The sequence below is a fragment of the Harpegnathos saltator genome, unplaced genomic scaffold (genome assembly GCF_003227715.2).
Source record: "Harpegnathos saltator strain DR-91 unplaced genomic scaffold, Hsal_v8.6 scaffold436, whole genome shotgun sequence".
Taxonomy (NCBI): Eukaryota; Metazoa; Arthropoda; class Insecta; order Hymenoptera; family Formicidae; genus Harpegnathos; species Harpegnathos saltator.
This window is the reverse complement of record NW_020230246.1, coordinates 452700-466153: the sequence shown is the minus strand read 5'-3', so window position 1 is coordinate 466153 and position 13454 is coordinate 452700. Positions and strand designations below refer to the sequence as shown.

Here is a 13454-nt window from a genome sequence, read left to right as displayed (position 1 = left end):
TAGCCTCTTCTTGTTACACTACGGCTGAACCAAGCTCGTTTTGTCTCTGGATAGCACCCTAGAGGTTTTAATTGTTATATTTTCTTAATTTATAAGGAGATTTTGGTTTATTCATAATACTTTTTCAAAACTGAAAATACCACCGAGTGACATGACAGTTTAGTTTCGAAAATGTTAAGGAATAAATGCACAGAGATATATATTTTATGTAAAATATGAATTTCAAAAATGTCAGCGAGTAACTGCTCGAGCTGTCATCGTCAGCACTAATTATCGCTTACAACTATGATGTCTAGCGCTTACCATTACAAGCTTTGAATTTGATTCGAAGCTTATCATAACCGAACACACATCTACGGAATAAATATGAACTCGTATCTGCTGACTTATTGGGGAAAACAAGTGCGCAAATTGGAATACCTTTATTATTTGAGACATTCACTTTACTGTAATTTCGGCGAATCGCAAAGTGTTAACTAATTGTTGCAACACACAAAGGGCCTCGATTATGAAAACACCCATTACACATTTCTCGATAAGAACCTCCTCCACGTATGCAACCATGCTAAGTTACAAATGTATAAAACATTTTGCACATTTGTGACTCAGCACATTACGTAAAAAATATTTTATTTCCAACAACTTTCGGAGCAAGAATGTCAGAAATGGACGTTTTTTTCCACTGCTTCGCGCCTTTCCACGCAAATTGACCGCGAATTTATCCGCGACAGAAGTACCGATAGGTTTCCATTTGCAATTCGTGACCGTTTAAGCGCCGCCCGTTCGCCCAGCCGCGCGATAACGTCTTCGAGTGCGTGACGCTCATGATTCCGAGAAGGTCGCGCCGATACAGCCGCGATACGCTTCTGCGTCGCGCTAACGCGATACCGCGGCGGTATTAATTCAGGCGACGAATAATCATTTTTGTTGTAATAATGATTATTATTACACAATTAATAACAATTATCGTCATTCGCGTTATCATAATCGTAGACACAATGGAGCAGACCGCGTTTTCACGTTCGGGCGAAACGTGTCGCCCGAACGCGAGCAAAACGAGCGCGCGGGCGAAACGTGATGGAACGAGCAAAAATCGATCGCCCGGAGACATATTTCGCCAATTCACGTACGTTCCGTTGTATCACAAGCCGGTGCGGTCGCAGTCGCAGTCTACGTTTCGCGCGGTCGCGCGAGTAATTGCAGGCCTATAACATTAAGGAATTATATACAGTCAGTAAGATCGAAAATATCGGTTTTTCAAAAATATTTTTTTTCTGAAGATATATTATTTCAAGAATGTTCTGTAAAAATTTCAAGTTCATTCAAGTAAAATTCGCCGAGATATAGGCTACTATGCACACGCTCCTCCGAGCGCTCGGAGAGCCGTTGAAACATCTGCTCCGCCTTCCCCCTCTATTATGATTACCTAGGAATCCCCACTTATTTTACTTTTTTATTTTAAAGTATACGGGCCTGGAATAGACGACACTGTGTAAGTAATAAAAAAAAATGAATACATGTTATTCGCTTTTAAAACTTTAAACGCGTTTTTCTCAAAGTGACATTTTTAAAGTCAGTGAGCAAGATATCTTAAAAGCTACAGCATCGATCACTCTGATTTTACGTACTTATTTTAGATATAAACATCTCGTGATTGATCGATGAATTTATTTTTCCGATAAATATTTTCTATTTTACGACCAAAAAATAAGTAATTCTTTTGATAAAAATCAAAACATTAATTTTAAAGAGTCGCCACTTTGTTATAAATCAATATTTTGCAAAACCGAACATTAATCACTAGTTATTATCATATACTAATGAAATTTGTTTGATTTTTTTATTTCGGATGATTAGGCTTTCTATTACGTTGCTCGCCGCATATTACATTTTTTAAAAGGCACCTGCGGAGACTGGCTACTACGCGCTTATAAATTAAAATTTTGATTCAAACAAATTTTTAGACATTCTTAAAATGTTACTTTCTCAAATGTATATATTTGTAAAAAATAAAAAGCTCAGTTTAAAAAAAAAAATCATCAAAAATCCCACTTTTTTGGTCTCCTGACCAATGTTGTGCAGTACCTAGGTATAAATACCTCGGTACTGTAACTAGGTACAAATTTACGTATCTAGTATTGTACCGAGATACTTTTCTTCTCTGGTACCTATACTTATACCTAAGTACAATTTCTGCACCGGTACCTATATTTAATTACATTTTAGTTACTTTTTGGATAATATTTTCTGCACTAAATAGTAAATACACGTTCAACAGGCATGCTCGACGTTTAGCTTATTAGCACCTTAACTTATTGCACTAGTTCAGCAGTGCAGCTAAAAAGAATAGGCCCTCTGTATAATCCACATGGCAACTGTTACTATCCCAAAATTTAAATTAAAATGGCTCGTAATGTCCGATTGCCCAAATTCAAGAGAATTACAGGTTGCGTGAAAAATTCGCGAAGCGGCATCTATAAGTAAATGGTAGAATTATAAATTGTAGTCGGTTATATAGAATCACTCTTCACATGAACCTAGATTAGGTTTCATTTCCATCTGTCAATTCTTTCTGTGTTTACAAGCCAATTGAAGTTGACGAGTCAGTATTTTTGTTTGCAATGGAAAATTTGAAACAGCGTGCAGTGATTGAGTTCTTTGTTAAAAAAGGTTTAAAGGCAATGGAAATTCATTCCGAGATGGTAAATATGTTAGGGGAATCTCTGCTCTTTCAAAAACAATGGTTTGTAAATGGACACTTGAGTTTCAACGTGGTCGTACAAGCATTGAAGATGATCCACGCAGTGGACGTCCAAAAAACGCATCAACACCAGAAATCATTGAGCAAATACATGTTATTGTTTCTGAAGATCCAAGTGTGAAATACTACGCGTGAAATTGCTCATACCATAGGCATTTCAGATGAACGGGTACGGCATATTTTGCATAAAGAATTACAAATGAAAAAGGCGTTTGGAAAAGTGGTGCCACATACGTTAATAATTCAACAAAAACTCGCTCGAAAGCAAATTTCTCAGCGTCATTTGGATCGTTTTAAGAAGAATAAAACCGATTTTGTGCGTCGTTTTATAACTATGGATGAGACTTAGATCTATCACCATGATCCTAAATTGAAACACGAATGTTTACAGTGGACTGAAGCTGGATGTTCAGCTGCGAAGCAAACAAAGCATGAAAGATCGGCAAAAACGGTTTTGGCATCAGTTTTTTGGGATGCTAAAGGGATTTTGTTAATTGACTATCTGGAAAAAAGTAAAACAACTCTGGATATTATTGTAACCTTTTGGATTAATTGGACGCAAAAATTCGTGAGAAAAGACCTGGTTTGCAGCACAAACAAATCATTCTTCACCAAGACAACGCACCTGCTCACACAAGTGTTTTGTCAATGTCTAAATTCAATGAATTGAAGTACAAATTGCTTGATCATCCACCATATTCGCCAGATTTGGCACCCAACGACTTCTATCTGTTCCGAAACCTGAAACAATTGCTCCGTGGAAAGCATTTCTTGTCGAATGAAGAAGCTATAGCAGCCGTAGAGGCATATTTCGCAGACCTTCCAGAAACACACTTCCGCGATGGAATAAAATTATTGGAGAGCCATTGGGCCAAGTGTATTGAAGTTAGTGGAAACTATATTGAAGAATAAAATCATTTTTAGAATTTGGTATTCTTTATTTCAGTTTCGCTCCGCGAACTTTTCACGCAACCTGCATGTGAAAATGTACTGCTAGAAGAAGCACACTCTTTTCTTTGTAAAGACGTAAATAATCTGAAAAAGTCTTCATCAGAATCAGAGGACACTTTCTTCTTTCTTCTACGATAAAAATGTGAAATGTAGATAATATTAATATCACAACAACTTCATGTGCTACCAAACCATTAGATATAAAAGTACAGTGCTTAAAAGACTTGAATACTTTAGATAAATATTCAATTATAAAAAGAATTTATATAAAATATAATACACTTTTACTGAGTTCTGCGCCTGTTGAACGTGCATTTAGTGCAGAGCAACAAATTTTAACGTCGCGACGAAATAATTTGATGACAATTTTGAATGTTTGATATTTTTTTTTAACATAATACATAAATGTTAAATGAATTATTTGAATAAAACTAATTAATAGCTTTATATGTGTTACTTTATTTTATTGTACATGTTAAACTTATTCGCATAGAATATTTATGTATGTACATATAAAATATATATAGTACGTAAATATTATGTCCGAATATGTGAAATCATAAATGACCATTTATTCGTAAATTTTACGTTAATAGATAAAAGTACAAAAGTACCTGTATCTAGATACTTTTGAGGTATCTGTACCTGGGTATTTTGTTTTCCTAGTACCTGTACCTGTACTTCGGTACTTTTTTCCAAAATACCTGTGTACCTAAGTACAGTTGAAAATAAAGTACCTTACACAACACTGCTCCTGACTGTATCCCCTTAAGGCTTAATCTACAACAGATGATTTAAGCTTTAAGACATGGACCAATTACAGTCGAATATTCTCCTTAACTTCGATTGTGAATGGTCAATTTCTTAATGTTTAAGGTTCAAAGTGTTTATTTAACGTATTAAGAATTGCCCAATTTACTTAAGACTAGAAATTACAACTTAAATTGGCACTTTAAACCTTAAATCTTAAGAAATTGATCAATCATAAACAATGTTAAGAAGAATATTTGACTACAATTGGTCAGTTTCTTAAAACTTAAATCATCTATTATCTATTATAGGCAAGACCTGAAAGCTGCGGGTTACGCAACGGTGTCGCCTTGCGGGCTGATATTGCTAAGTAATTCAGGGTCGAACGAATTAATGCCGGTATCAGCTCCTAAGACGGCTTTTACGGTCTAAGTACGACCTATACAGGGTATTTAAGAAAGAAGGTTCAGAATTTTAAAGGCAAATACTGGCCCACAAGATGGGAGAGAAATTCCTGGTAAATATGGGTCGAAAGATAAATATCGTCGCAGTTATGAACAATTACATTTACTTTAATCGAAGCAAGTGACCTACTCATTTCTGATGCTAATGAAATTTACAGATCTTCTACATATACTCCTCCTTCTGTTTCTACGTCTCTCGCACCTTCGTACCATAAAATTGAGAACTCTTTCAAAAATTCTCGGCGTTGTTCTAACTACTTGACAGGCATTTTGTATTCTTCGATGTAATTCATCTAACATTTAAATAACAGATCTAGTAGTTAATTCTTTCCAATGAAATTTACATAGCTCAGAGCAAAATTTGAAATTGAAATATTCCCGCTTTTTTGCGGGTTTTAAAGTGTTAACATTTAAATTTTCAACATGACATGTGGTTTGGCGTTTGATACACATAACCTCAAATAATCAGTAGTGTCCATGATGGCTATCAACAAAGAGCATATTCAACACGCGATGCATTTCGCATTTCATTTAAACAAAACGCTTCTAAAGTAGCCAAATAATTTGTGCTGCTTATAGTGAAAATGTTGTGACCGATCGCACGTGCCGAAACTGATTTGGACATGTTCAAAGTGATGATTTTAATCTTCACGACCAACGACGCCCCAGTCAGCCAAAAATATTTGAAGACGAAGAGTTGCAAAATCTACTGAATAAAAATACGGCACAAACACAACAAGAACTTGCGGAAAAGTTGGGAGTAAGCCAGAAAGTTATTTGCGATCGTTTACATCGTATGGAAAAGATACAGAAAGAAGGGAAGCGGGTTCCACGCGAGCTAACCATTGACAACAAAAATCGCCGACCGGCCATATGCGTTATCTTACTCGCCAGATAACAAAAAGGAGACTTTTTGCACAAAATCGTAACTGGTGACGAAAAATGGATTATGTATATGAAAGTCCTAAACGCAAAATTCATAGGTAGACCCTGGTAAACCGATAACGTCGACGGCAAAACCCAAACGTTTTAAAAAAAAATTCCTCTCTGTACATGATGGGACCAGAAGGGTGTGCTGTATTATGGGCTCTTGGAATCGGGCAAAATTATTGAAGCAGAGATTTACCAAGAGCAATGGCTACGTTTGAGCGATGCAATTGACAGAAAAAGGCCTGGACGAAGCAGCCGTAAAGTCATCCTGCTGCACGACAATGCTAAACCGTATACAGCAGAAGCCACAAAGGAAACCATCTTACACTTGGGCTGGGAAATTCTCCCACAATCGGCGTATTCTTCAGACTTGGCTTCATCAGATTTTCACTTGTTTCGGTCGATGCAACACGCACAGTCTAATACACATTTTTCGATAGCTGACGACGTAAGAAATGTCATCAATGACTTTACAGCCTCGAAGCCACCAAGTTTCTATCGTGATGGGATTCAACAACTGCCCTATAAATGGCATAAGATCATCGATAACAACGGAGAAAATTTCATTGATTCTTCTTCTATCGATTTTTAAATAAAGATTGGAAATTGTCGAAAATCGGAAAGAATTAATTAGATCTTATCAGTCCTTCGGTAATGAAAGATGGATTGGATGAGGTGGACTAGTTCCCATGGCCTTCTCGCTCTCCTGATTCAAATCCTCTGGATTTTCCTCCTTTATGGGGATTTTTTAAAAGTATATACTCTCCGTTGATAAATGGCATGGACAAATTACATCAGAGAATACAAAATGCCTGTCAACCAGTTAAAACAAAGCCGGGATTTGTAAAAGAGTTCGCAATTCTACGGTACGAAGACTTTGTAAGCATCAGAAACGAGTAGGTACTTGCTTTAATTACAACAAATAACTCCGACAATATTAATTTTCCAACCCATGTTTATTAAAGCTTCTTTCCTCCATTTTGTGGGTACCATCTTAAGGTCCCTTAAAGTCCTAGACTATTTTTTTTTAACACCCTGTATACAACGCGACGATACGACGCGCTAATCGACTGCGAGTATCACCGCGGGTATAATCAATTTTTCGTTCGCATACGAAGACACCGGCTGGCAGGGAGTGAAGAGGGGGGGGTAAAGGGGGGAGAGAATTGGATCGAAGCCGAAATCGATGGTGTGCAATATTCGGCCCCCCGGCGTCGCGAATAATATAAATATTTGCGAGGACACACGAGCGTGCGCGCTGCGCGCGTAATTCGGAAATATTGGGCCGGCTAGTCTCTCGCGTGTATATAAATATAATATAGCGAATTTGCCGCGCTTAGTCCACGAGCGGCCCGGGATGTTATTATCTTCATACACGCGATCCGTGCATCCGCGATTCTCACACTTGAATGGCCACGCGAAATAATATCGCGTTCTTCCGCGGCGGATAGCCGGCGGTATCAATAACGAAATTTCAGCCGGCTTCAGCGGCGACGACGACGCACGCCGTCGAGGCGCGAGAATTTCCTTCGGTCTTGCGAATTACGGAACTGAAGCCTTCTCGATTTAATCGGGAATTACCGGGACCGCGCGCGCGCGACGACGACGACGACGACGACGACGACGACGGCGCCGTAAAAGCCGAGTCCTCGAGACGTGCGCGCGAAAGACTTCTTTAGACGCCGCCGTCGTCGTCTTCATAAAAGACTAATAAAACCTCGTAAAAAAGATATCGATTTTTTTGCGAGTATTTTTACGTAAGCACTCCTTCAAAGAGACGAGGGTGTTCCACTTCACGCGAACGATCTACCGAGCGCTCCAGAGCGAGCATGCGAGCGAGAGAGAAAAAGAGAGTGTGTGTATATGGGGAAGAGAGAGAGAGAGAGAGAGAGAGAGAGAGAGAGGAGGGGAGCTATATCGAACCGGGTTAAATATAAGTATTAAAGTTACGAAAGTCTATAGCTTCGGAGAAACACGCGTGCGAACGACGGCAGGCAGACAGCGACGATAGCTTCGTCGGCGGCTTCGAGAGGCCGCATCGACGAAGGCGATGATCGCTAATCGGCCCCACGTGCGAGATATTTGCGGACGAGCGCGCGCTCCGATGTTTCCAAGCCGGAGGCCCGTCGCCGACGAGTGCCTCGCGATAAGCCCTGCCGGCGCGCGCGCGGTCCTCCAAGGAGGAAACTTTCAATGTCATCGCCGTGAATCCGTCGATCGCCGTCGTCGTCGCCGCGCTGATAAGCGCGCTCCGTTCGACGTGGCAGCCGTGGCAGGTGAGGTCCACGAGGTTGAGCGCAACGAGAGGCGCGATTACGCGGTCGTCCTCGACGGCTCCTTCGATGACGGAATTATCGCGGGGAGAGGGCAGGAGAGGAGAGGAGGAAGGAAAAGAAGGAACGGAGGCGGCGTGGGCAGCGTGATCTCGGATCTCAGCGCTACTGCTGACGACGATGAGGACGAGGACGACGAGAGACTGGTGTATGCGTGTGTGTTCCCGCAATTTCCACGAATAACACGCTTCGCCTGTCTATTTACAAAAACAACAATTACTCTTGCGTAACAACGACGACGACGACGACGACACCGGGGACCGCCGCGCGACGAGTCGAGCGCGCTCGGCCGATTCCGGCCTCTCTGTTTGTCCATTATGACGATCGATGTTATCGTGTAATAATACAGAGAATCATAAACGAGGCGCGAGGTGTGTAACGTCTTTCCGCCTCAGCGGAATAACACGGCGACCTGCTCGACGGAGAGAGAGAGAGAGAGAGAGAGAGACTGCGAGTTCGCCGCGTGTTATCTCGTTCCGCATGCAAATGTATTCCCCGCTCCACACCACTTTGGCGACGAATGCAAATTATTATTACGCAAGTCCCAAGCACCAAGGACCGTCGCGCGTCGCCGACGCGTGCGTATCCTGGCGCGGAGACGATGACAATTCGGGAGAAGGTGAGAAAGGGAGAGGGCGAGAGGACGCGCCGACGGGGTGCCGTAAACGGTGGATTCACTAGCTAGCTGTTGACGTGTCGCGCGTTGAAGGGAGCGAGAGGAACAGCGGGGCGGGGGGGGGCAAGAAAAGCGGAGGAAAAACACGTCGGGGGCTCGCGAGCGAGGATCCAGCCTTGACTTCGCCTCGGGGAAGAGAGAGCCGTCGAGCGCACGACGTCCTCCGTCATCGTCGGCTCGATTCTCGCGCGCCCGGTCAGCCGCGAGTTTGACAGGTCGCGGGCGACGGGGCGGGGGTGGGGGCGGCGAAACCGCGTCTCGCCGAGGTCCTCGGCGACGCCGGGCGCGCTCCGACGACGCTCCGCTGCGCTCTCGCGCCGAGAGCGCGGTATCGACGTGCGCGGCGCGCTGCTCCTGCATGCTACTCACCAGGTGCAGCACGGTGTTGACGACCTCCCGATTGGACACCTGTCCCACCTCGATCAGGCCGATCAGCACGGCGAACTTGAGGCTGTCGTTCATCGCCATCGCCACCACCTCCTCGGGCCGCTTGATGTCACTGAACGGCGGACTCTTGAGGTCCGCCATCGCGACGGCCTTTCACGCGATCCGCGCCGCGCGCGTCCACACCCGCGAGGGTCTACGAGTCTACGATCGCTTCGCACGAGGTACGGTCCTATGAACGGGAGCGTTTCGCCGTCACATGATAATACAACACAAATTGATCTGCCATGTTAGAAAGTGGACACTGTTGTGAGAGGCCTGCCAGCCGCGCCGGCCTGAATGTTCCTAGACCGCCAGCGGCGCGCGCGCCCGCGCGCACCCGCCGAGCACGCTGCGTGGCGCTGCCGGACGTCGCCGTCGTCGCGACGGTAGTACGCCGTCGCGGCGTGTCGCCGTCGTCGTCATCGTCGCCGTCGAGTCAAAAGTATCCGTGCGCGTCTCGCTCCGTCTGCTCTCGTCGCGTCGCGCCGCGCCGCGTCGCGTCCGCAGCATTCAGCAATAAAAATGGCGACCGAGGATATCGACCGTGCCAAGGTACCGCGAGAAATTCTTCGTCTGCACGCTAATTAGTCGTCTCGCCGACGCTGCGGATAGTGACGCGCTGGCGGCGCAACTCCTGCGGTCCCGTCGTGGCCTGCCGTCGTCGCGAACGTCGACGATTGTCGGCGCACACGCGTCGAAAATTCGTCCGCTACACTTCCGAGGCAGTGAGACGCGATCCAACGATCGCGAGGCGATCGACGTATCTGTATTGATTGGCCGTTAATTTGTCGCTCGCTCTTTCCGCCGAGATATCATTTCGGGGAAGCGGATGTGTAATGACCATGGCACGTCCTACTGTGCGGTTCTTCGTCGCAGATTCAAGGGTGTTGCCTGTCCCTGTGACTCTGCACGTCCATATTAAGCGTTCACGCTTGCTTTCCGCCCATTTACGGGCACAAGCGTGACTTGAATCTCTTTGCAGAATCGTAATGTCAGTTGCTTATTTCTGTTATCAGATGGAGTGCATGCTGCGTACTCTAAAGTTAGCTGGTCACGTTGGATTCGACAGTCTACCCAGCCAGTTGGTGAACAAGTCGGTGCAAAATGGATTCTTATTCAACATCCTCTGCATCGGTAAGATGAATGTCAAGCTTTACTGAATCTATTGATATACTTGCCTTGATTTAATCACAATAGGTGAGACTGGCCTTGGAAAATCCACGCTCATGGATTCTCTTTTTAACACAAGCTTCGAGTCCAGCCCTAGTCCTCATAATTTGCCATCCGTGAAACTCAAAGCGCACACTTATGAGCTACAAGAGAGTAATGTTAGGCTGAAGTTAACTATCGTCGACACGGTTGGTTATGGTGACCAAATCAACAAGGAAGATAGCTTTAAGGCGGTCGTTGATTACATAGATGCGCAGTTTGAAGCATACCTGCAGGAAGAATTGAAAATCAAGCGTTCACTGTCGACTTATCATGACAGTCGTATCCATGTTTGCCTTTATTTCATATGCCCCACTGGTCATGGGTAAGTGTATACATCTCAATTTTACAAATTGTGCATTGATTATGTGTCAGTTATAAATATTGCTCTAATCATATTTCCAATACTTTCAGTTTAAAATCTATTGATTTAGTGTGCATGAAGAAGCTGGATACCAAAGTTAATATCATTCCAATTATTGCTAAGGCTGATACAATATCAAAGACTGAATTACAAAAGTTCAAAGTATGTAGTGTTCTATTTGATTTTAATATATTTGTTATTTATGAAGTAGCATGTTATTGTGTGACTGAGATAAATTCCTTTACATTGCAGAGCAAAATCATATCTGAGTTACAAAACAATGGAATACACATTTATCAGTTTCCCACTGATGACGAGAGTGTATCGGAAGTAAACGGTACTATGAATACTCATGTGCCATTTGCCGTTGTTGGCAGTACCGATTTTGTTCGTGTAGGCAATAAGATGATGCGCTCCCGTCAGTATCCATGGGGCACAGTTCAAGGTACGACGATAATTCTAAGTCTAAGTGATGAATAGAACCAGAAGTTTGCGTGCATTAACTCTCTTAATGCTTCAGTCGAGAACGAATCTCATTGCGACTTTGTAAAGTTACGTGAGATGCTGATAAGCACCAATATGGAAGATATGCGCGAGAAAACGCACTGCCGCCATTACGAACTTTATCGCAAGAAGAGGTTGGAACAGGTGCGTTTCATCATTCGTTGGAAATTTCGAGAAACTTGCACCTTCCTTGTCGTTATTTGCATATACATGTACATGCAAAATTTCCAGATGGGTTTCAGCGATGTTGATAGCGACAACAAACCGGTGAGCTTCCAACAGACATGCGAGGCAAAGAGATCTATTCACTTACAAGAATTGCAGCAAAAGGAAGACGAAATGAGACAGATGTTTGTCGCCCGTGTGAAGGAAAAAGAAGCTGAACTGAAGGAAGCGGAGAAAGAGGTAATGATATTTTGAATTCAACTGTATCAACAAAATCGCTGTTCTCATTGGCCGATTTATTTGCAATCCTTAGCTTCATAGTAAATTCGACAAGTTGAAAAAGGACCATACGGAAGAAAAGAAGAAATTGGAGGAAAGCCGTAAGAAACTTGAGGACGACATATTGGAATTTAACAGACGGAAAGCGCAATTTGCGCAGCAACCCCAACACCACACGTTGACTTTAGGCAAAAGCAAAAAGAAGTGAAAAGTATTCAGGCAGAAAGACATCTTTTTATACCATTCACACGTGACTATGCATTGTAATTGCATTATTCATCGAAAGTATTGTTATTTTAATTATCGTATACCTGATTATATATTATTTTATTATATTCTATTGTTTTATTGTACTATATCTTATAGTATTTGATTGTACCAAAAGTTTCTCTAAGCATGCGCGAAAAGTTCCGCCAAGAAAAGGCCGATACGACTCGCATTAAGTAGAAGCAATACCCGTGAGAAGAAAATATTTAATTGAAATTTTATTTGTATCTTGCTTTATAGTGACATTAACTTTGTATGAAATATATATTTAGTACATCATTAACAATCTGGTTTCTTTGCAACAATGTATCGCGATTAATAGTAATATCAGTAATTAATATCAGTTTCTACGATGCTGAACAATGAAATTTTCATACTCACTTAGAATCTTAGAAGAAAGCAGTGTTATCTGAATATTTCATCTCAGCAAGTGCTTGATAATACGTGTGTAAAATATTTTTAATATTAGTTTTATATTACGCACACGCGCAAGAAGAAAGATTGTTTAGGCAAAATTCAACAAGCTGTTACTTCTACAAAAGTGATGCTAATAGGATAATTCGAGGAACGTCTCAAAAGTTTTTCCACTTTAAGCTTTTCCAGTTTCGGAATATAGTTTATACATTTCTTTACAGCGCTACGCAAATATAAATTAAGACGTGTCAAACGTCAAAAATTATTAAATATGCCGAGTCACATCAAATAAACTGAAAATTACATACGAACGACCTTTGTACTGTTTAAACAAATTCTCTTCCGTAATGTACGCATATGTAGATTATAATACGATAATTTTTACTAAGCTATTCAATTTTACTCACTGCAAAAAGCAAAGAAAAAACAATTTAATCGCTCGCACAAAGCGAATAAATTGATATGGCACTCATAAAAGAAAAAATAGAAAGCTGGAAATCTTCTTTTTAAAATGTATTCTTCAGAATTTCAATAAAAATAAACTTTTTGTGTAAAAACTCAGGTGAAATATAAGATCTGAAATTTAACGCCCATCAGTTTTCTTTTGCCTGACATATTTTCACGAGAAACAACAAAAAATTTGATATACAACTAAAAATTAGAAATTTGTAGCTGCAATTGTAGCTGCTTTTCGAATCATGTCAATAGCGTAGTTTCTGAATGCCCGTTGAATTTTGTCAATTTGTCACGATAGAATAAAAACGCTCAGAGAGAAAGAGAGAGAGAGAGAGAGAGAAAGAGAGCTCTTTTATTAAATAATATCTAGATATATACTTAATGTAACAATACGCTGCTCGATTGCAAAACTTGCAAATAAAAATATCTAGCTTTCTGTTGAAATATATAATTAAAAATTAAAGGGGTAATCAAAGGAAAGATCTCCTAATTGCTGTGAAATAGT

At 41.7% G+C, this 13454-nt stretch overlaps 2 protein-coding genes across 10 annotated transcripts in view; one reads left to right on the top strand and one right to left on the bottom strand.

Annotated features, from left to right (window-relative positions):
- Nucleotides 1-9602, bottom strand: part of rg (A kinase anchor protein rugose) — a 774193-nt gene extending 764591 nt beyond the window's left edge. For all 8 annotated transcript variants that reach the window (XM_025301660.1, XM_025301661.1, XM_025301665.1 and 5 more), the window contains exon 1: nt 9235-9602. In XM_025301660.1, coding sequence (XP_025157445.1) covers nt 9235-9393 — 159 coding nt within the window. In that variant the 5' untranslated portion in view covers nt 9394-9602. The remainder of the gene's footprint in view (nt 1-9234) is intronic.
- Nucleotides 9603-9685: 83 nt separating this feature from the next.
- Septin2 (septin 2) lies at nt 9686-13080 on the top strand. Of its 2 annotated transcripts, none has more exons than XM_011142606.3 (8): nt 9686-9843; nt 10308-10425; nt 10489-10825; nt 10915-11026; nt 11117-11309; nt 11385-11512; nt 11600-11773; nt 11847-13080. In XM_011142606.3, exons 1-8 carry the CDS (start codon nt 9814-9816, stop codon nt 12018-12020), a joined length of 1266 nt encoding a protein of 421 aa, XP_011140908.1. In that variant the 5' UTR covers nt 9686-9813; the 3' UTR covers nt 12021-13080. The 2 variants fall into 2 exon arrangements, with proteins under 2 accessions (XP_011140908.1, XP_019697414.1); XM_019841855.2 differs by having other exon boundaries at nt 9814-10136.
- The last annotated feature ends 374 nt before the right edge of the window (nt 13081-13454 follow it).

Excerpts from the sequence above, each read along its gene's own strand:
- Septin2 (XM_011142606.3), top strand. The coding sequence starts at position 9,814 with ATGGCGACCGAGGATATCGACCGTGCCAAG. Across the intron at positions 11,513-11,599 it reads GCAAGAAGAGGTTGGAACAG|ATGGGTTTCAGCGATGTTGA; the intron begins GTGCGTTTCATC and ends CAAAATTTCCAG. Across the intron at positions 11,774-11,846 it reads TGAAGGAAGCGGAGAAAGAG|CTTCATAGTAAATTCGACAA; the intron begins GTAATGATATTT and ends TGCAATCCTTAG.